The sequence below is a fragment of the Impatiens glandulifera genome, chromosome 8 (assembly GCF_907164915.1).
Source record: "Impatiens glandulifera chromosome 8, dImpGla2.1, whole genome shotgun sequence".
In the NCBI taxonomy this organism is placed as follows: Eukaryota; Viridiplantae; Streptophyta; class Magnoliopsida; order Ericales; family Balsaminaceae; genus Impatiens; species Impatiens glandulifera.
In genome coordinates, this window is record NC_061869.1 from 830,052 (window position 1) to 855,931 (window position 25,880).

Consider the following 25,880-nt stretch of genomic DNA (forward strand, 5'->3'; position numbering starts at 1 on the left):
ATTTTCTCACTTTTGTTCTTATTATCCTCTCTCTTTTACTCAAGCCACCGGTCATCTCGTCTAGGGAACCTAAAACCGGCGTCGCCATTGTTGATCATTTAGACTTTAGTTATAACTTTATATGCTTTTGGACGATAATTTTAATATCCAATGCGACTCTGTATGAATTTGGGTGTGTTTTTAACTTTTTATGAATAGAATTTAGTATTATTCTTCAAAAATAATGTGTTTAGGCTAAAAACGATTAATTTGATTAATTTTGATTAATTTCGATTAATCCCGATTAATCGAATTAATCATTAACCCGTATGTGACGTCGATTAATGTCTGATTACCGATTACTGCAACCTTGAATTTTATAATTCTCAATTTCATTCTTTTTAGGTCGGAATTGTAATTCCAAATTTATTTATTTTTTTATGTTTTTTCAAACAAAATAATTTATTATTTTATCATATAAAACACGATTAAAATTTTCAATCGATAATATTTTTTTGGAATTTAGGATATTAAAATATGAAACCGATATTTTCTTTTTTATTTTAGTAAGTTAACGTGTGTATATATATATATATATATATATATATATATATATATATATATATATATATATATATATATATGTGTGTGAATTTATGAAGTTAAAATGTTGAATCGGTATTTTATTTTTTAATTTAAAAAGTTAAAATGTTGAAACGATATTTTTATTTTTAATATATGAAGTTAACACTTGAACCTATATTTTTTAAATAAAAATTGAAACTTAAAAAATCTTTTGAACCTTGAGATATCATAATTGGTTGTGTTAAACGAATATTTTAATAAAATAGATAATATACATTAAACTATTTTTATTATATTTTTTTACAAAAATAAGGATTGTGATTGAATTACAATTCTATTATTTTCCAAATATATTATATGAATTGTAATTTAATGTCAATTCTAATTCTAATTTCACTTATTCAAACATACCTTATAGAGTTTATTATAAGTGTAACACACCAAGGTAGCTTAGTGATAAGAGTCGGTTTAAGAGACCAAAATGTCACGGATTCGATTCCATCTAGAACATTTTGAGTTAAAACAAGAGGTCATAACTCTGAAGTGTCATGCTAGTTCTCCTTATTTTAATAAAAAAAAATTATTATTAATGTAGGCTCCACAACTCATTCGAATATACCTTCAAACGAACCACCATGAACCATCCAAGTTCACTTATGAAAATGGGGAATTTGTGTTTCTTGTCTCTAGCTAGTCATATATATTTCTCCAAGCTAATGATTAATATATAGTAGCACATCTACTACTACTAAAAAATAATTGTTGATAAAGAATATATATTGAGATAAAGTAGGTTGACATAAAGAATCATATCATTTGATTGAGATTGAAATATACATATTTTGAAAATGGAACTTAATTAATAATTCATGAGTAACCCGAAATTACAAATAGTGAATGAATATTAGCAGTCAACTATTTTTTAAGATATAACATATTTCATTGATCTATTTAGTCGCAAAGATCACAATCGAATGACAAAACCCATAAAAACACAATTTAGTATCAGTTATAATATCTATTGATAACGTTTTGAATAGAAACAAATAGTCATACTCATGACTTGTAGAGTGTTATTATTTTAATTCTATGTAATTTTTTTTAAAAATAATAATTAAAATATCATTTGTCATAAATTATTAAATAGATCACAAAACATGAACCAACACTCATATAAGTAAATAAAAGTCAAGAATCTAGGGTTCTAGAAATAAGTGTTACAAAAATCTTTGTATTCTCTATTGGTGAAGATTGTAGAAATGAAGGTCTACAATTACTGGTGGGCCGCTCGTCCTTTAACTGAATTTTTCATGTGAGGTTGTTGAAGAGCATTATCAACCCTATTATTATTGTTGTCCTCGTGCATTTTCTTTTAAAATATGTTGTCCGGCTATTTTTCACGAATGTTTCGATTTTAATAAAAATCGAATCTAAGACATCGTTAATATTTTGTGAGTTCTTAGTATCTCTAGAAGATCTAAGATATCTTTGGCGGAAAACACCAAAGGAATCCGTCGATCGAGGCAATATTAGTGGTCAATCTTTTGGGATTGTGTTTAGGATGTTATTTTGAGTTGTTATGTTATGTGCTTAAACAACAACTTAATAAATCAGCACCAGCGTATCAATCTCTTTTATTTTAATTGATGATAACTAATATGATATTAAGAATTTCCAAAGTGGGAGATTTTATTGACAATATTATTATACAAGACAAATTTTTATAAGAGAAATAAGAAGTGACGACAATAATATGACAAAAAAAAATATTTCTTTGAGTGAATTAAAAATTTGAAAATTCTTGTTTTTATTAAATTTCAGTACACCCAAAGAATTACATATCATTCATGTCAACTTTCTTGTCATATTTTGGTTCATAAATGAAGTTCTTGCTTATAAACATTGCATCATTTGCTCGTTTTTAGACATGTATTTTATTTACAATATTTTGTAACTATTTTGACAAATTAATATGCTTATATATTTCTCAGCTTACATACAAATATATAATTGTTTAAAAATAAAGATGAAAGAAATATAAAAAATCCAAAATGTACAATAATTAACTGTAAAACAATTAAACCTAATAGTTATGCCAATAATGTTTACTGAGAATAATTGTCTCAATCGATTTTAACTAAAAACATCTTTCAAACCTAATAGTTGTGCCAATAATGTTGTCTGGAAATAAATGTCTCAATTTCAACTAAAAATATCGTGCAGATATAAATAATTAAGAGAAGTAAATTTGAATATAATATATTGATAACTTATTATATTATGTTTATAAACACTTAAATAAATTCTACTTTATTTTTCAAAATAAAATATATGGTAAAAACTAGCATCCTTGAAATTTTGAATGGAAAAACTGATATTTTTCTACCCTTTTCTATGTTCTGTTATTTAAGTAGTTCATCAAAAAGAAAAAGCAAAAGCATAGAGCTGTCTTTACTAGAGAAATGATTTCAATAATATATTTTGAGAAAACATTTTAATTATCTTAAAAATAAAAAAAAATAAAAAAAAGGTAAAAAGAACTATATCTCCTCCTCTCGGCTCCCACTACCACCAAATTACACATTAATATAAATCCTAGACTTCAGTAACACTCCATTTCTCACCTTACACTAATTTGCTTCATTTTGCAATCTACTTCTCTCTCTCTCTCTCTCCCTTCGATCAAAGAAAGAAAGAAAGAAAGCAACGAAAATGGTGAACAAGAAGCCTCGGATTGTGATAATTGGTGCAGGAATGGCAGGTTTGACAGCAGCCAACAAACTGTACACAAGTCCTGGTTTTAATGATGTTCTTGAGGTGATTGTAGTTGAAGGAGGCAACAGAATTGGAGGAAGAATCAACACTTCTGAGTTCTGCGGTGACCAGATCGAGATGGGCGCAACATGGATCCACGGCATTAAAGGCAGCCCAGTTCATAAGATTGCCCAAGAAATCAATTCCCTTCATTCAAATCGCCCATGGGAGTGCATGGACGGCACAACTTCCGACCCTTTAACCGTGGCTGAAGATGGGTATGTTCTAAATCAAACCCTTGTTAACTCCATTACTTCTCTCTTCAATACCCTCATGGATTTTGCTCAAGCCAAAGATTCTGAGGAAAAAAACACTACTATTATTCCTCTTCTTAAGCCTGCTGCTAGTGTTGGTTCTTTTCTTAGAAAAGGACTTGAATCTTATTTTGATTTACAAAAAGAAGAAGAAGAAGATCTGAATGGCTATGGCAATTGGACTAGAAAGTCACTTGAGGAGGCGGTTTTCGGGATGCATGAATGCATCCAGAGGACTTATACTTCTGCCGACGATTTAGAAAGGCTGGATTTTGATGCCGAGAGTGAATACAGGATGTTTCCCGGCGAAGAGATAACCATTGCCAAGGGATATTCCAGCATTATTCACTCTATAGCCTCTGTTTTGCCCCCTGGTTCAATTCAGTTAGGGAAAAGAGTGACCAAGATTGAGTGGCAGAAGCAGAATCATAACAATAATCATAATATTAATGATGAGCCAAACGGGTTGCCTGTAAAGTTGCACTTCTTGGATGGTTCTGTCATGATGGCTGATCATGTCATTGTGACAGTCTCATTAGGAGTACTAAAGGCGGCGGCAAGTTCCACTCTGTTTGATCCTCCACTTCCAAATTTTAAAACTCAGGCAATTTCAAGGCTTGGATTTGGTGTTGTCAACAAGCTGTTCTTACAAATCCAAGAACAACCCAATTCCAACAAGTTCCCATTCTTGCAAATGGCTTTTCACCCACCAGATTCGAAATTGAGGAACCAAACAATCCCCTGGTGGATAAGGAAGACAGACTCCCTATCACCAATCTACGGCAAATCGAGTGTCTTAATTTCTTGGTTCGCCGGAAAAGAGGCAATGGAGCTTGAATCTCTTGAAGATGAGGAAATCAAGGATGGGTTCGAAAAAACAATTTCCAGCTTAAAAGTGATGTCAACAAAAGAGATAAAGTTCAGTAAGGTGCTGAAAAGTAAATGGGGGAGTGATCCACTGTTCTTGGGGTCGTATAGCTACGTGGAAGTGGGTTCGAGCGGAGATGATCTAGACTCGTTGGCGGTTCCTTTGCCGGTTTGTAATAATAATAATAATAATAACTTGTCTCGTCCACTTCAAATTTTATTTGCAGGGGAAGCAACACACAGAACCCATTACTCAACCACACATGGAGCATACTTTAGTGGACTTAGAGAAGCTAACAGGCTTCTTAAACATTACCACTTGATTGGAGGACTATGAAATTTTTATGATTATTATTATCATTATGTTTGTTTCAATTATTAGTAACAACAGTTAGTATTATTTTTTCCCTTAGAGAAGAAACAACTATGATCAATCCATCTTCTTTGTTTATTTAGTAAGATTGTTGGGGGGAGGTGATGACAATGGAAAAAGAAATCTTATTTATGTGTTGTTTAAACCATAAGCAAGAATCAACCAAAGCAACTTTAGGTTATGTTTGGCAATTAAATATGGGAAGATAAAACCTAGATTAAAGACAGATGCTTTATCTTTATCTTTTGGTTTTGGTCACAGGACACAGGATCCGGTAAACCTGGCTCAGTTTTCAACTTTGACAGGAATATTATAATTCATTACCCTATAATCCAAACAGACCCTTCTTTCTTTCTCTCTTTTTTGTTTATTATTGTTTTTAAGTTCTTCTGGCAATTTTGGGGGCCAATCCAATGTATGAGCTGTCCATAATTTTGTGTTATTCCTATAAAATCAAAATAGTGACACCACCCAATGGGACCCATGAACAGTAAAATACATATATCATCAGATCAGATCAGATCCAAAAAAAAAAAACCCAAGTGGCCATAGGAAGAGAGATCGAAACAGGAGATCATGGCCTTGATCTGGTTGTGCAGGTGGGCCTGAAGCTAGGGTCTGTGAGGTCCCATTCCATGCAAATGCAGACACAAGCTGAGACAGTGTGTAGCTGTTGGTTGATGCATCAACTGTACAATAGTGAAATCTTACAATTTGGTTGTACTAGAGATTTCTCTCCTCTATGAATGCATAAGACAGAACATGACTGTCCATAAACAACAAATATGTGTGTTATGGGATTTGGGTATGGGATTTTCTGTCTTTTTTTTTTTTTTTACAAGTTTAAGTTCTCTATTTTTCAAATCTAACTATAAAATGTTTGATTTGTCGGCCGGGTTCTCTCCATATAACACATTCACAATCACACATTCACACGATCATATAATTGGCTCTTTTTTTCGAATGTCTCCTATAACATAAGATTATATATACAGTGGTAAAATAATTTAGTAACAATGTTATAAAAACACCGTTAATGTGGTCAGTGGAAACAGTCGACATAAGATAACAAAAGGACAATGTTAAATAATATGAAAAAAAAAGAGATAAGAAGAAGAGTGTATTATTGAGTTGAGAGGGTGCATGGGTGAAATAATAATGGTCCCATCTGGTCTTTTATGTTTTTACCTCATGAGGTTAGGGCTTTTCAATCACCCTTCAATGATAGTGCATATATATCACACACAAATCAATCACCAGTACCATTGTCTAATTAGCCTTTTTATCATAAACAAACAAACAAATGCCTTTACTTTCTCACCCAACCAAATTTATTTCATTTAATTTCATTTGGAGTATTATCATTGTAAATCATTACTCTTTGCTCATATTTTAATTTCATTGTTATTTTTCTATTTAATTAATATAGAAATGTTAATATTACTTTGAAATGTAACTAAATTTAAATTACACTTCAATTATCAAAAGTCTTATTTGAGAATATAAATACTTAAGGTTAGATTTTCACTAAGAGCGTTCTATTTTCAAAATAAAAAATAGTAAAATTAAGAATTATAAAATTACATTGTTTGAATTATATTGAAATTCTAATTTCAATTACAATCTTAAATGGTTTACAAAACTAAAGAATTTGATTTAGACCCTAAATTCTAATTCCAATTTCATGCATGATTATCAAACACACCTTAAGAGAATGGTGTGTTTCATGGTTTGAATTCTATTGAAATTATAATTTTAATTATAATATTAAATGGTTTACCAAACTTAAGAATTCGAGTTAAACTCTCACTTCTAATTCTAATTTCAATTTCATGTTGATCAAACACACCCTAAGAGAATAGTGTGTTTCGAATTTAACATAATTTTTTTTTATTAATTTTAGTGGCAATTCACAAGTCCCATTAGTTTTTATTTATGTATCCATGTTTAACTAGTCTTGGTCATCCCAAATCTTATTATTGCATTGTAAATTAATTGTAGTATTGCATTTAAAATTTGAATGGTATTTCCTATTATCTTGTATTTCTTTTTAGTCCTCATTCATTAGTTAATTTATTAGGTTATATCTACCTTTAGATGCTTTGCTTTTTCTTTTTGATTAATTATTATTTTGTACCTTGTTATTGTTACTTACACAATCTTTTAAAGAAAAAAATCGACCTAGCAAAATGAAATAATATTTGAAAAAAAAAATGGGATTTGAGAAAGGATCCATGACATACTCCTACAGCTTGTTATTTTCCACATATGGTATATCTTATGTTAAATTAACTTAACAAAATTTACAATAACTTAGAAGAAATATAATTAAAAATGGTCCCCTAAAAAGAAGAAGAATACATATCTTCACATTGAGTGGCTAATTAGTAATTAGGCATGTTGATTATGGCTGCCCATCTAATGATATATTAAATATGATTCTAATTAATTAGATTGTCTCAATCTACTTTAAACCCTTCTAATAATATATCGCCACGTAATCGCCAAGAATATATTCTTTGTTTCACTATGTATGTACATATTGTTTGCTTTATCATCAAAGGAAAAACTATAATGGTTAAAAAAGATGGGTCTATAATTTGACATAAAGAAAATTCTTTATAAAAAGAACAACAATAAAACAAACTAATAATTGACCCATTTTTTATTATTTTAATGCAATATCATGTATTTATAAATACGAGATGATAATAGTTTAAATTTAACGGCGTCAAAATAGTACCGAACGAATCACCCATTAAAGAAATCAATAATAATTAAGTAAAATGTTTAGTAAAAATAATTAAAGAAAAAAAAAACAAAAATTGACCCATTTGATTAAAAAAAATGATAATGAATTTTCTTAAAAATACTTTTATTTTGTCTGATTTAAACTATGATCGAACCGGATAAACTCAACAAACTCACGGGTTAGGGCAGCCTATTTAATAAAAAAAATATTTAATTAAATTTACAAGTTTTTTAAACATAAAAAGGTTTAACATAGTACTTCAAGATAAAAATTTAAAATTTGTATTTAATAATGAGTTTAAATATAATAATAACAAGTTTTTTAAATTATAACTAAGGCAGTTACAAAAAAATTATTGGTGGGGTTGGACAGCCCTAAACTCGAACAGGCTCTTGAGACGAGTTAATATTTTATTATATATATTTATAAATTTGTTAATATTTTCCTCATAAAATCAAACTTGTATCAAGATTCAATTCAAAAAAAAAGTGTTATCAAATGAGTAAAAAGTATTATCACACACATATTAAACCAAGGCAAAGGTACACAACAAAAGCATATTAGCATAAGGCCAAATGTCAATGGCTTTTCTTAATAATAATATGATTATGCTCCAATTTTATTGTAGATGGCAGCCAATGGTTTGTTGACACATATTAGGCTTCTTGGACAAAAACATGTCACATCTTAATTGGAGGTGATGCAATCTTTTCACTCTTAATTATCAACCATATAATATATTAACTCTAATTGAAATTTACCCCCTAAAACAATGTTAATAAATATTGGTTATGATTATTAATCTCAATCCAAATTTGCATGTTCTCCTTCCATTGTGATGGAATAAAGTTTGATTTGTCTAATCATGTCTATGGCCTTGTTGGTAGGGTTAAATAATCCAACAAGTTATTTAAGTAATTCTTATCAAGCAACATTGAAAAATATTCATTTATAATGAAAGTAAATAAGGTGAGAAAATAAATTCAGTTGACCAAATGATAAGACCACAAGAGTAGTCATTCTCTTAATAATTATGTTTAATTAACTTTTAGCTCCATATGTCAATTTATGTATCATTTATACAATCTATGTTGGTTGTCTTAGAGCTTGTTTGGTGTGGAAGTTATTTTTTATTAATATAATTATTTGTATAATTTTGTTTGGATTAGTAATCAAATTATATATTTTTTTTTTAATAATGAACAATATTTTATTTTTTTAATTATTATGATTTTTTTTCAAACATAATAAAATGTAAATGTTCTAATTAAAAGACTTTCATGTAAAATCAAATCATTTATTGAAACATGATAAGATGTGACAACAAATTAATAGGCCTATTATATACTCACCTACTATTTTTACTAATACATTGTTTTGAGTTATTTGGTTATTTTAAAATAATTTCTTATCAATTTACATATCTTTTTAAATAATTCTATTACAAGTGTTTTTTGGGTTAATATAAAATATATATTGAAAAATAGGTTGAATAGTGACTCTAGTTACATTTTAAATTAGAAAAATATAAGTGCATGGTGGAGCTATATATATAAATGAATGTACAAATATAAAAAGAAAGAAAAGATGGGCAAAGGAGCAAATATGTAGATTAATCTCAACATTGGTTGAGTGGCTAATTGCTTTAGTTTGAATAATTAAACTTTCTTAGAAAAAAATAAGAAATTTACTTAAGACCTTCATATTCTTTTAAGATAGCATATATGCCTAATTTATATTATCCTATATATGCTTTATAAAAAGGCTAATTATTATTCTTAGCTAGAGATTATTTTATATATGTGAATCATTACAATAATATAACTTTGTAATATAAGAATCTAGGGCTAGTCCGTGGGGCAGAACCATTTGTAGCTTTATGTAGAAAAAAAAATAATTGTTAATTTGTATTAAGATTAATGTTAATATATCAACATAAACAAAAACATAAGCATTAAATTAAAATGCTTATAATATGTCAATTTTCTTTTATGTATAATAATTCATTTCAAATCTAAATAGAGCGTTAATTGAGAGGATTAAGATTAGAAAATTAGCACTATTTTAATCTAAAATGTTTTAAATGAGAATCGAACCACATTTGGTGATTTAGACACCATTGATCATTCAAATGGTGGTGACCAAAGAGATGTTTTTAATGTTGTTGGGTACAACTAATATTCCCCCAAATGAGGATTATTTGAGATGGAGCCATTTGGATTCCTTCATATCTACACATACAATGCTTGCCAAGGAAGTTCAGTTTGGAAAACAAAAATAAAATAAAATTTTGTTTTATCTTATAGTTAGATTGCATAATATTAAGATTTAAGAATAATTAAGCACATTACTATATTTAATTACTAATGATTATAGAATTGTTAGGATATGTCATACCCAAAAACTCCCCAAATAAAATGATACAAAATTAAATATGTGGATGGTCCAGCCAATATCTCCTAGATCAACAACCCATCAGAAAACAAATTTCATGATTTGATGCCATACTGGCCAGTGGGGTTTTCATACATAAATAAATCATCAACCTATTTGAAACCTACAAATTATATTTGATATATTCTTCTATTGTTTTTTAAGTTACCTCAGTATACTATAATTATAATTTTGTATGTTAAAAACATGTAGAAAAACAAATATATATTTTTTTGTGAATGTTTGATTTTGAAAACTTAAGAAACAAACTATGTAATGTTTTTTAAAACGGAAGTCCCATATTAAGAAATTGCGTACAAATGATGTGCCCTATTATACTCGAGACTTGAATGTGTGTTTGATCGCGACAACTTAATTATAACTAGAGCTCTAAATTAACCCACAATAGTATACACACATGTGACTTAAGATACAAATTAATTTGATTTTCATATGAAAGTGAAACCAACCAGAAAACAGCAATGGGGTGAGGGGGACCCAATATTTCTTAGAGATGAACATGAAATTGCATCTTTTCATATCACCATTTTAATTACAAGCAAACCAGCTAGTCCTTCCTTAACTTTTAATATTTTTGTTAAGATGGAGACAAATTTTTAACAGATTTTCGGTCCCCCTCAATATTAATCATGCATGCTTATTGCAATGAAATCGCTATCATTTTTATGTCAATTATTTATAAACTCTCTTTTCTTCTTATAGAAATAAAAGGAAAAAACATATAAGAATTGGGCTTTTAGCGACAGTTGGGCCAAACTTAGTTTAATTATAACAGTCTTTTGTTTTGTACTTTTGTTTGTGTTTGTGCTCATTTATTAATTTAATTTTCAATTTCCAGTTACATGAATGTGTTTTGATTGAAGACTATACAATTGGGGGTCTTTACCAAAACAACAATGTTTAATAGTGTCTTAATTTCTTATAGTTGTCTTCTGACTAAAGATATCCCAGTTGGGTCACCACCCCATTCCTCAAGCACCACCACCAGGTTTCCCGTCGATTTCAGCCATCCTCGAGGGACATGGTACCTTAGATCATGGAAAAAAAATCTATTAGAATGTGAATAAAGAAGAAAGAATTTGTTTTGATTCAAGCAAACACTCGTAACTCCGTGATAGAATATAATAACTTATGTCTTATGATTAAAAAGTTTGAGTTTTTACTCTATATTTGTTTTCACTCACCATCTCTGAGACGACTCTCCGCAATATCTCCCACATTTGTGGTCGGTAAATATGCCAGCATAATTACAATCGCCGCAGTTTCCACTAGCTATATTAGCAGGCCAATGTCGGCCAATGCTTTGGCCATTTACCCATATTTCGCCTTTCCCCATTGTTTTCATGTCAAACGCTAATGGATCGTTCCCTGTTGGTTCGTCAAAAGTGGCCTGGAAAGATGGTAAAAGAGAATTAGCTAGTTATATCATTTTTTTGTAAAGACTCGAATTCATTACCATAAAGACACGAGTTATTGCGCTCTACCATTTCAATGTTATATATTACCTTGTACCATGTCAAGGGTTGTTTCTGTGCTAGCAACGATCCTTCTATCCATTCTACAGAAGACGCTCCATTAACCGTGTCCAAGCTTAATGATTCGCCTTTTAATCCAACCTTCATAAACAAGATTTTATTCATATATATAGTCCAACTTTAACTTAGAACAACAATTAATAGTACCTTATAAGACCATTGTTGTTGTGTCAAGTCTCTTGTCCCTTCATTAAGACCCTTAAGCGTGACCGGCCCAAGAATTCCAGTGTTATTTCTTTCAAAATGCAAGCCAACATTCTGAGAAAACACAGAAATTTCTCAGAAAAAATTACTCAAATGAAAATGATGAATATTCATTAGACACATTAACTCACAGGAAGACCAACAGTGACGCTCAAAAGAGAAATCTTGTTGATACCAGCAACTAAGTTCACACTGTCGCTAAATGTCACCCGTGTATTTTCCAATGATCCATAAACCGTGCCTGAAACCTTCCCATTGATGAATACATGTATAGCATGGCCAGCTGACATGATTGTAAGTTGAGGATTTTGTTTGTTCTTCAGAAATCCTTCGTCAGGGCTTATATTCACACTGAAAATACATTCAAAATATTGGTTTTCCTATTTCCTTGGAGAAAATTGAAGTTTCCTACTAGGAAATACTTACTTTGTCAAGTACCATAAATAATCAGATGAATCTCGAGTGAGATTTATTTGCTCCCTCAACCCTTTCATGGCGAGCGTGTCTCCATCATCGGCTGAAACTGTCTGCTCAACATACGATTGCCATGAAAACGAAACATCACTAGCTGGAACCATCTTTGCCTCCCCACTTTTGCTGACAACCTAAAACGTCATTTGGGTAATGGTTAGAACTTAGAACTTAAAAAAAGTTTAATCTTTAAACATTTTTGTATCCAGATATTTCAAACCTTGGCAGTGTTGAAAACCTCGGTCTTGCAATCAGGGAGAATGCTAACAGACCAAGCAGGTAAACTATACGGTTTATTCCAGAATGTAACAGTAGCTGATGTATCCGGATTATAGTTTGCAAGGAACGCAGCACAAGCTGTTTTCGATTGGAAAACATGAACCTTAACCAACACAAAAACAAAAACAATAAGAAATCAAACAAAAATTTTAAGGTAAGGAAACCTTGAAAGGATAACTGAATTACCTCCAAATTTTTTCCAGGCCAACTAACAGTTGGATAAGCTGAGATTAAAGCAGGTTCAGCTTGTTTGATAGCTTTGTGCATATTTCTCAAATGACTCCATTTAGGTTCCCTAATCAATCCTATAATCAAAACAAAGCAAATAATGATTAACTGATAACAAAACTTAACACATTATAAGTGTTATTTTTATCGCACCATATTCATCTAGGGGAGCGTCATAATCATAACTTGTCGCTATGAACATCCCAGCCGATGTTCTACCAAAATTTGTTCCTCCATGGTACTATTCACAAAACAAAATTTAAAATTTTAAGTAGTCATATAAACAAACAATAATGAAATTTAAATATAATGATAATGACATACCATATAGTAGTTGACAAAAGAGCCATTATTTTGGATAAACCTTGCCACTGAATAAGCCAAATCCTCCACTGGTCTATAAGGAACAGGACCACCAAATGCAGTGTACCTATATTTGCAAAAAAATATCAATTTTTTTTCATAGATCGCAAAAATCTCATTACTATTCAAACATTTGTCATGTGACTCACCATCCGGTCCAATTCTCAGTGAACATTTTCGGTTTGTTAGCCTTATTGGGCTTGAAATTCTCGCAATAGAAACCATTACAAGTGTCTATCTGTAATATTGCAATAACAAGCTTACAATCAATCAAATTGAAATTGCACAAAATAAAGTAAATAAATAAACTAAACTTACAAAAGGATCAGGAGCAGTTTCTTGCTTGCACATGACCCATGGAACCCCAGTATTAAGGCCAAGAGCCATTTGCGAGAACCATTTCGTGTAAGCCTTCCCGGGCGCTCCAATCTCCCATTCTATCGGTCCATACTCATTCTCAATCTGTCATTTCTCGACGACAATGTTATTATTAACCCGTTTTCACAATCAAATCATGAGAAATTAAGTGTTCAAAGTTCAAACCTGCGACAAAATAATCGGTCCGCCTTGGGATTGAAATAAGTTTTCCGACTTCATCAACTGAACAATTTTTTCGGTGAACTTCTGCATGGCATCCTTGAAAGGCTCATTATCTGTTCGAAATTCAATACCAGGAATATACTTGAGCCAAACAGGGAATCCCCTGTTTCAAACCAAAACAGAGTGAATTCATCAGCACATGTATTTTCTTAAATAATATTAATTATTATGTAATACCCAAAATTCCATTCTGCACAAACGTAGGGCCCAATTCTAAGATGGGCATAAAGTCCTGCTTGCTGAATCAATTTAAGGAAATTCACAAGATCATATCTTCCTTCAAAATTATACTGAAAAAAAAAAAAACAGAGTTTCATAAATAACATATGATCATGATCATGATGATTGGGAAAAAAGATGTTTACTTTTCCAGGTGAAGGTTCATGGCCACTCCAAAAAACGTAAGTCTGAATAACATCCAATCCTCCATTCTTGGCCTTCTGTATAAGATCCGGCCACATCTGCAACAGATAATAGAAGTTGAATCCCCAGAGTTGGCCCGGTGGAAATAGTCGATTTAAAAGAGATAAAAAAAAGGTTACGAGATCTATTCAAACCGGAAACGGAGGGCAATGACTGCGAGGTGCATGCTAATTCTTCGTAATTCAAACAGAAAATGAAGTGTCTTTATGTGAAATAATTACCTCAGGGGTGCTTCTGGGATAATGAATGGAACCAGAAATGAGAATCCTTCTTTGGCCATTGATGATTAGAGATTTTCCATCGTAGGTTACAGAGGCAGAGACTGAAGAAGATGAAGAATCCAATAATACCCATAATGCAATGAACACCAAAACTATGTTCTTGATTCTCCACATGACTTTTCAGAAAGAATGACACTATTTTAATATTGATTCTCCCGGAGACCGACGACGGCGGCGGGACGGCGACGGCGAGGGAGGGTAGGTTTATGAATTGAACGTGAGATATCGGAGTTAGAGATGTGGGCAAAGCTTTAAATAGATGAAAATGAGATCATCCTCTTTCACATTGGGCAAGAACTTGATGTGAGAGAATTAATTTTTACTATAGGAAATTTATTTAAATGAACTTTCCTTTTTCTATTTATAAATAAATACAAATGTATACTATATAGGAAATTTTCCCTTTTAACTTTAGCTAGTTATCTAGTGCATATATTTATTTATTTTAATCTTAAACTTAGGTAGTTAAACTATATTGTATTAACTCATTCTAAATAACAATGTAGTTTTAAGTAAAAAAACAATAAATAAAAGTGTTGATGGGTTAATTACATTAATTTATCATATTAAGTCAAACAAATCTTGACTAAATGGATTAGGCCATCAACATTAGTCCAAATAACTTCTTCATTGTTTATTTGAAAGAAACCAATTAAATAAAGCTCTTAAATTGTGGAGAAATTATAATATTCATCCTATTATTTTTATTTAGGCTCATAATTTAGTTTTAGTTTCTAGAATAACAATAGTTGTACAACACTTATTAATTGGAATTTTGTTTCAGCCTTGTCTCAATTTAAGATAACATCTGTCCTGAAATTACCTCAAAAATTTTAGTAAATTTTGACAAATAGATTACCATTTTTAAATATCTCGAAACTTTAAATTTAATAGTTTTTGTACAGAATTCGTACAATCAATCACATGAAAAGAAAATTGGTATAAGGTAAGAAATATCAAAAGTTTCGCTCACTAAATCAGGTCGGGTCGATTTCAAAATCTCTCTATTCGCTTCTATTTCGTCAAATTAAAATGTGTCATAACTTGATCATTGTTCAATTGATCTAATTTGTATTATTATGATGTAATGTTACATAATAAAATATACATTTCTCTATAAATAAAACAAACTAATTCGATGAATATTAAATTTTAAAAATAGTATTAACTTAAAAGAATAAATAGCGTGTGTCTTACTCCCATTAAAAATGTTTAATTGAAAATTATAAATAATAAAATCCTGTTAGATTCTTCCTTTGAACTAATTTGTATGTTTTTTATATCAAAATTGTCAAATATAACATCAAATCTCAAATTTAATGATATAGTTAAACAAAGACTAAAACTTTCTTCTTATTTAAAATGATATTCAATAATTATAAATTTTAATATTTTTATTAAGAAAGTCTTATTGTAAATGAGGGGTTTAAGGGTCTAGAAAAAAAATATAATAAAATTAGAGCTAATTTGTACAATTTTCATAATATTTTAAATTACAATTGAGATTTCAAAGTAAGTAAAGTATTTATACCTCAAAAAAATTATTATCTACTCAAATTCAAGTCAAAGTTTGAAAGTGGATGAAGCTGAATTCTTGTGACCTATGTCTTCAACAAAAATAAAAATAAAAATAAAAAAAAGTTTAAGACCTATGTTAACGTCATGTTATATGTTATTTTACCTATGCAAAATAAAATAATAAAATAACCACAACTACAAAAATATTATATTATAATTTTTGGAAGAAAAATCTTAATATAATCCTTAGTGATAAGAAGATATTTAAAACTGTTACAATTATAAAGTATTTCACTCAAAATAACTAAGCATATCATTGTAAAAGTTTAGGCCACTTAAACTTGAAATTAAATAATTTATCTCCATTTAAAGATAAGGATGCCACATAAGGTTATATATTATTATAATTCATGTGGTCCATATTTGTTATGTATTCCAATCAATTAAGAGCAAAAATTGCATGAAATATTACAATCCGTTCAAGTTTCAACATCAACATTTAATCACTCAACCCATTATTCTAAAATTCCAAGATGAATTTCACACTCCATCTAGATCATTGAACTTTGTAGGGTTTTTATTTAGATATAGATGAGCCTACTTACTTTTACATCATCCATCATATATATTGAACAAATTTAGAACATTTTTTTCAATTGGAACAAAGTTTCTTAAACATTGAAACAAATATCAAATCTCTACATTCTCATCTCAATAATCTCTTACAACTACCATCGAGTCCAACACGAATGGGATGTTTAGCTGTAAAATGTCAAAATAATCGTACATGATCACATTGTATATTACTAACCTAATAAAATAGAATTATCGAAAATCTCGAATAAAATTCAATAAATTAAACGGCTGTTTATAGAAAGCCATTCTTTTATTTTATTTTATTTTATTTTTATTAATTTGTACCAAATATGCATTATCTGTCAAACTCTTCAAGGCCTCTCATTCAGATATTTCCATTAAGAGATTTGGACTCAAAATTAGGTGAGTTATTCTTTACTACAAAAATTATTATCATCCTTCAACTTATGTTACATATTCAAATAAGTCCTCTAACATAATTTCATATCAAATTGGAAACCATGATGATTGTTTAAGAGTTTGTACTAGCTTTTTTTTTTGTATTATTAATTACTCTTTTATATTTTAAAAATAAAAAAATATTTTTATACTTTCCAACTAATATTTGATGAACAAGTTGTTGAGCTTTGTGGGCCTTTTTGGGTTGGTTGCAGAAGTGGGTCCCGAAAGTTTGGGCTTCAATCCACTCCAACTGTTTGGACATGACATGATATGCTCGCAATTATTTAAAAACAATATTCTTTTAATTGCTTTTTAATATTATAAGATAAACAATTAAAATTATATCATATATGAAAATAATTTAAATTCATTAAAATTATTATTAGTATTATTTATTTTTAATATAAGATCTTAACATGCCATATTCATTATCTCTCTTCAAAATCATTTAAATTTTATTTTTTGTGTATCAATTCATCTAGATGTTATATTTCAAATATTAAACATCTTTAATCATATAAGTACAGAATTAAGAAATTAAAATTCTTTGTACCCTGTTTTTATTTCGCTATCTAAATAATGATTGCCAGTTCTAACTACTTTCTATATGGATAATAGTTGTCTCAATTTATTATAATTATTTAGGTAATGGTTATAATTTTAAATTAACTATGCTTACAAGTATAATTAATTAAGTAGATTGCTTAAAAATAAATAGGAAGAATAAAATAAAGAAAATTAGCTCTATCAACTATGACCTGTAAGTTTGAAAATAGATATTGGAGTTGTCCTTATCCAATTTATCGCACGTCTCTCTATATTATTAATATATAAATTAATTAAAGCCACCTTATTAGAATATGAACCAAATTTAAATTGAAAAAGATTGGAACATGAATACTATAGGATCATAAGTAGTTTATTATGTAACAAAACTATTTATACCAAATAAAAATGTAATTTTTTTGCAAAAACAAATTAAGGATTTTAAATAAATAGATTATTGTGAAATAGGTTAAATATAAAATAATAGATGGGCGGTTACTTACTTGTGATGGAGGGAAGTTGACCAAATACATATATATTAAGTAGATGTAGAAAAAATGGGCAATAATATTATTATCATCTGCTTCTTCACCATAACCATTCAATATAGAAAGACTATTGATTCAACTACTACTACTAATTGCTTAGTTGTCTCACAATATCCTTAAACAAATTTCACTTTTTTATTTTTTTTTTTGTTAAATTTTGATTTAGTTGATGAGTCATGACAATAATGATTAAAGAGCTATAGACTATCCACTCATCATCACTTTTATTTATTTATTCTTTGTTTAACTACGCACCAAGTACCCAAGTGAAGATAAATGCCGCAATAAAGAGAACCAGAAATAAACTCGATAAATAAATAGATATGTGAGATGAAATGTTATTAAATTAGAAGTAATTTATTGGGAGTGGTAAATAGATTTGAATATTTGAATTTTTTAAGTTATTACAGTTATATATATTCTTTGTTAACTACGCACCCAATGAAGATAAAAGGCTGCAAGAAAGAGAACCATAAATAAACTCGATAAATAAATAGATATGGGTAAGGGTGTTCATCGGTTCGGTTTATTTGAATTTTTATTTTTTTTAGCCAATTCGAAAACCGAACCGAATTCAAACCGAATTTTTTTATTTTTCGAAATAAATGAAAATTAGCATAACTCAAAATAAATTGAACCAACCGAGAATTGAACTCAAGTCTATACCGTAGCAAGTACTATTATACTACTAGATCACTTATGTTTTTTTTAATTATTATTAAATCTTGTATTCAAATATTATAATTTAATTATTTTGAACTTTTTTTTTAAACTAAGTTTGGAAAAATAAATAATAAAAAAATAAATTATGTTTTCGGTTTGGTTTTCGAGTTGAAACCTAAACTCGAAAACCAATTCAAAAACCGTATTTGAATTCGAATTGGTTTGAAATTTGATTCGAAAACCGAAAATGAAATTTGAATTCAGTGAATTCGAATTCGGTCAGATATTCGGTTCAGACCAAATATTGAACACTCCTAGATATCCTAGATATGGGAGATGGATTGTTATTAAATTATGAGTAATTTATTAAGAGTGTTAAATAGATTTGAATATTTGAACTTTTTAGGTTATTCCAGTTATATAAATATATATTATGATTGAGATTTAATTAAAAGTGCAATTGTGCATGTGTTTTTTAAGAAAGTTAAAATATTTGTTTTTAGCGCGTTAGGGTTTTAAAAAATGGGGTGTTATATAAACTCGTGTCATAACTCAATAGATATATTGAGATCTCCTTAATAATATTCTCTTTTCAAGTCTTCTATGTGATAAAATTTTGATGAACAAACGTTAAACTTATATTTCTTTCCATCCGTTCTAACAAGAAAGAATGACATTTTTCTCTTTCAAACAGGTGTCTAATTAATGTCATACAATTAGAACTAATTTATTGGAAAAGATATATTTAAGCAACATTTTCTATTGTTCTTTGTTTGGGCCTTAGAAGTGTTTGTGGAAAAAGAATTGGGCTTGGAGAGAGTATTATCATATTATATGGCCTGTAATGATGGGCTAGTTAGTACCCATCAACATGTGAAAGGAACAAAATTTGATTAGGTCAAACATCAAGATTCAATAGTCATCTCTAATAATCATCAAAGATACAAATGTTCAATTTCAACTTAAAAAAACACTAAATTGAAATGATATTCATGACGGGAGAAGTTTTTCCTAACTTCTTAAAATTTAAAAAAAAAATTGATAAAAAAATGATGTTTTCTTTTTACATTTTTTCAGAAAGTAATAGATAAATCTATACTTTTAATCATGCATTGAGTCAAGTTGACAATGAAGTATGGCCCAAAAGATATAAGAGTAGCACTTTGAAAACAACATTAGCTTAGGACTCACCTTACCCTTATAATATATTGTTGATTTTGGGTTGAACCGGTTTTTTTTGTTAGCTGTTTTTTTGGGTCCGGTTTAATTAATTGTAAAAACCGGGTCATTCATTTTAGGTTGATATAAGAAGATAGGTGGTTAAGTCTTTAGTTTTCTGTTTTTTCTTTTCTTGAGTGAGATTATTTTTCTTGAGAGATTTTGTTGAAGAATTCTTGCAAAGAAAGGTGTGTAAGAAAAGGAAAGATAGTGTGAGTGATTGTAATCTGATACTTTTTCTTTATAGTGGAATCAAGCTCTAAACTGAGCTTGACGGAGACGTAGGTCCGATTTGGGCTGAACTCCGATATCAAATTGGTGTCTTCTTCTTATTCGTCTTGTTTCTGTTTTGGATTTCTGGTTTACATTGAAAGATTGTGTTGATCTAAAAGAGTATTTCTCAACAGTGGTATCAGAGCCTGAGTTAGGGCAAGAAACAGATCAATTGAGGATTTCGTGAAGATCTTCAACGCTGGCGAGTGATTGGGAACAGGGTGATTCCAGCTCCAGCGAAAGTGAAGATTGTGTTGACAGGGTTCAACAAGAGTCAAGTAAGAACTCAACGAAGGATTCCGCAAACAAGGTATTTCTTTGGCAACCAACTACGACGATGAAGATAGATATCGACAAGTTCGATGGAAACGGCGATTTTCGAATTTGGCAGCGGAAGATTAGGGCACTTCTTGCACAGCAGAGACTTGTGCGTACCCTAGAAGAACCAATTGCCTGGCCACCTGAGATCAGTGAGGATCAAAAGGATGAAATGATTGAATCGGCAATAGGTACAATAATTTTTCATTTATCAGATTCTGTTATTAGGATGATAGATAATGAAAAGAATCCTGCTTCAATGTGGAAACGTTTGGATGAGTTGTTTCAATCCAAGTCTCTGACCAACAAGATTTACTTGAAGGAGAGACTATTTAGCTACAAGATGATGCCGAATAAGACTCTTACACAGAATCTTGATGAATTCTTGAAGCTCAATATTGAGTTGTCCAATTCTGGAGAAAATGAAGGAATGAGCAATGAGAATCAGGCCATAATCATTCTCAATTCTCTTCCAGAATCATATAAGGAGGTCAAGAATGCAATCAAATATGGTCGAACTAGTATTACACTTGAAGAGGTAATATCTGCCCTAAAGTCGAGAGAGTTGGAGTTGAAAACTGACAAGAAGATCAGCTCAAACGGGGAAAACTATATGGCTAAAGGGAAGAGTTCCAAGAAGTCTAAACATCGTCCTAGCCACAACAATTCAAAGGAGCCAAATAACAGAACACTCCAGTCTGAATCAATGGAATCCAGAAAATGTTTTCATTGTGGAAAATTAGGTCATCTAAAGGTCAATTGCTATTTGTGGCAAAGGGAATCAAAGAAGAAACAAGGGGGCAATTCAATACCAGGACATGTCAAAGAATCAGCGAACTATGGTGATGGATATGATGATGGAGAGGTTCTAATGGCCTCAATGGAATCTGCAAATTGCGAATGGATTCTTGATTCTGGATGCACCTTCCACATGACTCACAACAAGGATTGGATATCAAACTTTCAGGATACAAATGGGGGCAAGGTTCTGATGGGAAATAGTAATACATGTCTAATAGAGGGCATTGGAGATATCAGCATCAAGATGTTTGATGGTGTTGTGAGGACATTGAGACATGTAAGGTTTGTGCCTCAACTTACACAGAATCTGATTTCTCTTGGGGTGCTGGATGATTTGGGATACAATTATCAAACTGGTTCAGGGAAGATGAGAATTATGAAAGAGAACAAGGTTGTGATACAGGGCATCAAGAAAGGGGGCTTATATCATTTGATTGGTGAGACAGTGTCAAAACAATCTGCATTTGTTGTCACAAATGAAGACAAGACTACAACAAAGTGGCATCGTAGGCTTGGACATATTAGTGAAAAAGGATTACATATACTCAGTCAAAGCAATCTGCTTGGTTCAGACAAGGTGACTAAGTTGAATTTCTGCGAGCATTGTGTATTGGGAAAACAGCATCGGCAATCTTTCAAGACTGGAATTCACAAATCCAAGGGAGTGTTGGAATATGTTCATTCAGATTTATGGGGGCCTGAAAGAACACCTACACAAGGAGGTAACTCATATTTCCTTTCAATTGTGGATGATTATTCTCGCAAGGTTTGGGTATATCTTTTAAAACATAAAAGTGATGCATTTGAGAAATTCAAAGTTTGGCAGACTCTAGTTGAAAATCTTACAGATAAAAAGGTGAAGACATTGAGAACTGACAACGGGTTAGAATTTTGCAATGAAGTATTTGATAGCTACTGTCGTGAGCAAGGAATTCAGAGACATCGGACAGTTCGACACACACCCCAGCAGAATGGTGTTGCCGAGCGCATGAATCGAACCTTGATGGACAAGTCACGTTCAATGTTATTTGGGGCAGGATTGCCTAAGACATTCTGGGGAGAAGCTGTAATGACAGCAGCCTATCTGGTGAATAGGTGCCCCTCTACAGCAATTGACTTTAAAACTCCTGAAGAAATGTGGTCTAGAAATCCACCAGACTTATCCCATCTCAGACCTTTTGGATGTACTGCATATGCACATCAAAAGGAAGGAAAACTAGAGCCTAGAAGTCTAAAGGGTGTGTTTCTTGGTTATCCTCAAGGGGTGAAAGGTTACAGAATTTGGTTAAAACAGTCAGGTGGTTTCAAAACTATAATAAGCCGAGATGTAATCTTCAATGAGGAAGAATTTGTGTGCCTTACTCAAGAAACATCTAACACCACCCAAGGGGGTTCAGATACAAGCAAGCAAGGAACAAGTGTTGACTATGTTCCTATGATGGCTCAACAACAGGTAGTTACTGATTCGGTGGAGGAGAATTATGGCAACATGGATCAGGTGGAGTCACCAGTCTTAGTTCATGATTCAACAACAGCTACCACTGAAACAGAGTTAGCAGATGAACAAAGTGATGAAGTAAGGCAACCTGATACCGACTATCAACTCACAAGGGATCGGGAAAGGAGACAAATTAAGCCCACACAAAGGTATGGTTTTTCTGCTTATACTGATTTATTAGCTTATGCGTTTGTTTCTGCAGTTGAAATAGGTAAGGTGGAGCCAGAAGACTATAAACAAGCACTAAACTCAAAGGATAAGCTGAAGTGGATTGATGCTATGCAAGAAGAAATGAAGTCACTACATATTAACCAGACATGGATACTTGTTCCAAGACCGTCAAAACAGTCAGTGATTAAATCCAAATGGATTTATAAGATCAAGGAAGGAAATTTTATAAAAGAAGGGGTCAAGTACAAAGCTCGGTTAGTGGCCAAGGGTTTCTCTCAGAAAGAAGGGATTGATTATAATGAGATTTTCTCACCTGTTGTCAAGTACAAGACTATTCGGATTATGCTATCACTAGTAACACATTTTGATTTAGAACTGGAGCAGATGGACGTCAAAACAGCATTCCTCCATGGAAATCTGGAGGAAACCATCTTCATGGAGCAGCCAGAGGGTTTCGAATTACAGAAAGGTAAAGATATGGTATGTCTGCTACAAAAATCATTGTATGGCCTCAAGCAATCTCCAAGACAGTGGTACTTGAGATTCGATGCCTTCATTTCTCAGCAAGGGTTTATCCGAAGCAGCTACGATACATGCCTGTATTTCAGAGGATCGAAAATCCAAGATGCTGACTATCTTCTACTCTATGTAGATGATATGCTACTGATTAGCAAAGAATTCTCAAGAATAAAGAATTTGAAGGCAGTCCTTAATTCAGAATTTGATATGAAGGACTTGGGCAGTGCTGGCAAAATTCTGGGTATAAGGTTAATAAGAGACAGAGTGAAAGGTTTAATGACTCTCAGTCAGAAGGGTTATCTTGAAAAGGTAATAGACAAGTTTGGGATCAGAGGAGCCAAACCAGCTAAAATGCCTATTACAAATCAGTTTCCTTTGACAGCTGCAAGTTCTTCAAAAACCAGTTCAGATCAAGCATATATGGAAAAAGTTCCTTATTCTAGTGCTGTTGGATCAATCATGTACTCCATGGTTTGCACCAGACCAGATTTAGCTTATGGGATCAGCACCTTAAGCAGGTTTATGGCAAATCCAGGTAGGGATCATTGGCTGGCTATGAAATGGCTATTAAGATATATTGCCTCTACAACCAATACAGGTATATGCTACAAGAAAAAGAATACTTCTGAAGTAACAGTCATCGGGTATGTGGATTCAGACTTTGCAGGTGACAAAGACACTAGAAGATCTACTACTGCTTTCTATTTTCTGATAAATGGAAATTGCATCAGCTGGAAAAGCCAACTTCAATCAGTGGTAGCATTATCAACCACTGAAGCTGAGTACATAGCAGCAACAGAGGCTGTAAAAGAGGCCATGTGGATTCAAGGTCTACTTCAAGAACTCAAGCTGTTTAAAGGGCCTGCTACTATCTACACTGATAGCCAAAGTGCTCTTCATTTGTGCAAGAACCCTGTGTTTCATGATAGAACAAAACATGTGGACATAAAATATCATTTCATTCGGGAAAAGATAGCACAAGGTGTAGTTTCAATTGGTAAAATTGGAACAGAAGATAATCCTGCTGATGTTGGAACAAAAGTGTTAACTTTAAGCAAGTTTAAACATTGTTTAAAACTGCTTAGAGTTGAAGTAACTTGAACTGTGGGTGGCTTCAAGCAATGATGCAAATATGAGTTTTTGATTCCACTAGAAGTTGAAGAATGATCAAACAACCCAAGGTGGAGATTGTTGATTTTGGGTTGAACCGGTTTTTTTTTGTTAGCTGTTTTTTTGGGTCCGGTTTAATTAATTGTAAAAACCGGGTCATTCATTTTAGGTTGATATAAGAAGATAGGTGGTTAAGTCTTTAGTTTTCTGTTTTTTTCTTTTCTTGAGTGAGATTATTTTTCTTGAGAGATTTTGTTGAAGAATTCTTGCAAAGAAAGGTGTGTAAGAAAAGGAAAGATAGTGTGAGTGATTGTAATCTGATACTTTTTCTTTATAGTGGAATCAAGCTCTAAACTGAGCTTGACGGAGACGTAGGTCCGATTTGGGCTGAACTCCGATATCAAATTGGTGTCTTCTTCTTATTCGTCTTGTTTCTGTTTTGGATTTCTGGTTTACATTGAAAGATTGTGTTGATCTAAAAGAGTATTTCTCAACAGTGGTATCAGAGCCTGAGTTAGGGCAAGAAACAGATCAATTGAGGATTTCGTGAAGATCTTCAACGCTGGCGAGTGATTGGGAACAGGGTGATTCCAGCTCCAGCGAAAGTGAAGATTGTGTTGACAGGGTTCAACAAGAGTCAAGTAAGAACTCAACGAAGGATTCCGCAAACAAGGTATTTCTTTGGCAACCAACTACGACGATGAAGATAGATATCGACAAGTTCGATGGAAACGGCGATTTTCGAATTTGGCAGCGGAAGATTAGGGCACTTCTTGCACAGCAGAGACTTGTGCGTACCCTAGAAGAACCAATTGCCTGGCCACCTGAGATCAGTGAGGATCAAAAGGATGAAATGATTGAATCGGCAATAGGTACAATAATTTTTCATTTATCAGATTCTGTTATTAGGATGATAGATAATGAAAAGAATCCTGCTTCAATGTGGAAACGTTTGGATGAGTTGTTTCAATCCAAGTCTCTGACCAACAAGATTTACTTGAAGGAGAGACTATTTAGCTACAAGATGATGCCGAATAAGACTCTTACACAGAATCTTGATGAATTCTTGAAGCTCAATATTGAGTTGTCCAATTCTGGAGAAAATGAAGGAATGAGCAATGAGAATCAGGCCATAATCATTCTCAATTCTCTTCCAGAATCATATAAGGAGGTCAAGAATGCAATCAAATATGGTCG

At 31.4% G+C, this 25,880-nt stretch overlaps 2 protein-coding genes across 2 annotated transcripts; one reads left to right on the forward strand and one right to left on the reverse strand.

The window, feature by feature from the left end:
• Positions 1-3,179: 3,179 nt before the first annotated feature.
• Positions 3,180-4,911, forward strand: LOC124912314 (probable polyamine oxidase 5). The gene has a single exon (XM_047452912.1). It carries the CDS (start codon positions 3,277-3,279, stop codon positions 4,834-4,836), a length of 1,560 nt encoding a protein of 519 aa, XP_047308868.1. The 5' UTR covers positions 3,180-3,276; the 3' UTR covers positions 4,837-4,911.
• A 5,955-nt stretch (positions 4,912-10,866) lies between these two features.
• On the reverse strand, positions 10,867-14,682 carry LOC124911229 (beta-galactosidase-like). Its single transcript, XM_047451683.1, has 16 exons — positions 14,403-14,682; positions 14,124-14,219; positions 13,936-14,048; positions 13,702-13,861; positions 13,477-13,620; positions 13,308-13,396; positions 13,120-13,225; positions 12,949-13,036; positions 12,754-12,872; positions 12,509-12,670; positions 12,244-12,422; positions 11,949-12,168; positions 11,761-11,871; positions 11,584-11,694; positions 11,263-11,468; positions 10,867-11,106 (listed from the first exon to the last, which is right to left on the reverse strand). Exons 1-16 carry the CDS (start codon positions 14,574-14,576, stop codon positions 10,998-11,000), a joined length of 2,187 nt encoding a protein of 728 aa, XP_047307639.1. The 5' UTR covers positions 14,577-14,682; the 3' UTR covers positions 10,867-10,997.
• Between the last annotated feature and the right edge of the window lie 11,198 nt (positions 14,683-25,880).

Coding starts and splice junctions, on each gene's coding strand:
- LOC124912314 (XM_047452912.1), top strand. CDS start 3,277: ATGGTGAACAAGAAGCCTCGGATTGTGATAATTGGTGCAGGAATGGCA.
- LOC124911229 (XM_047451683.1), bottom strand. CDS start 14,576: ATGTGGAGAATCAAGAACATAGTTTTGGTGTTCATTGCATTATGGGTA. Junction 13,862..13,935: donor TGTGCAGAATGGAATTTTGG/GTATTACATAAT, acceptor GGTTTGAAACAG/GGGATTCCCTGTTTGGCTCA. Junction 13,226..13,307: donor ACTGAGAATTGGACCGGATG/GTGAGTCACATG, acceptor TTGCAAATATAG/GTACACTGCATTTGGTGGTC.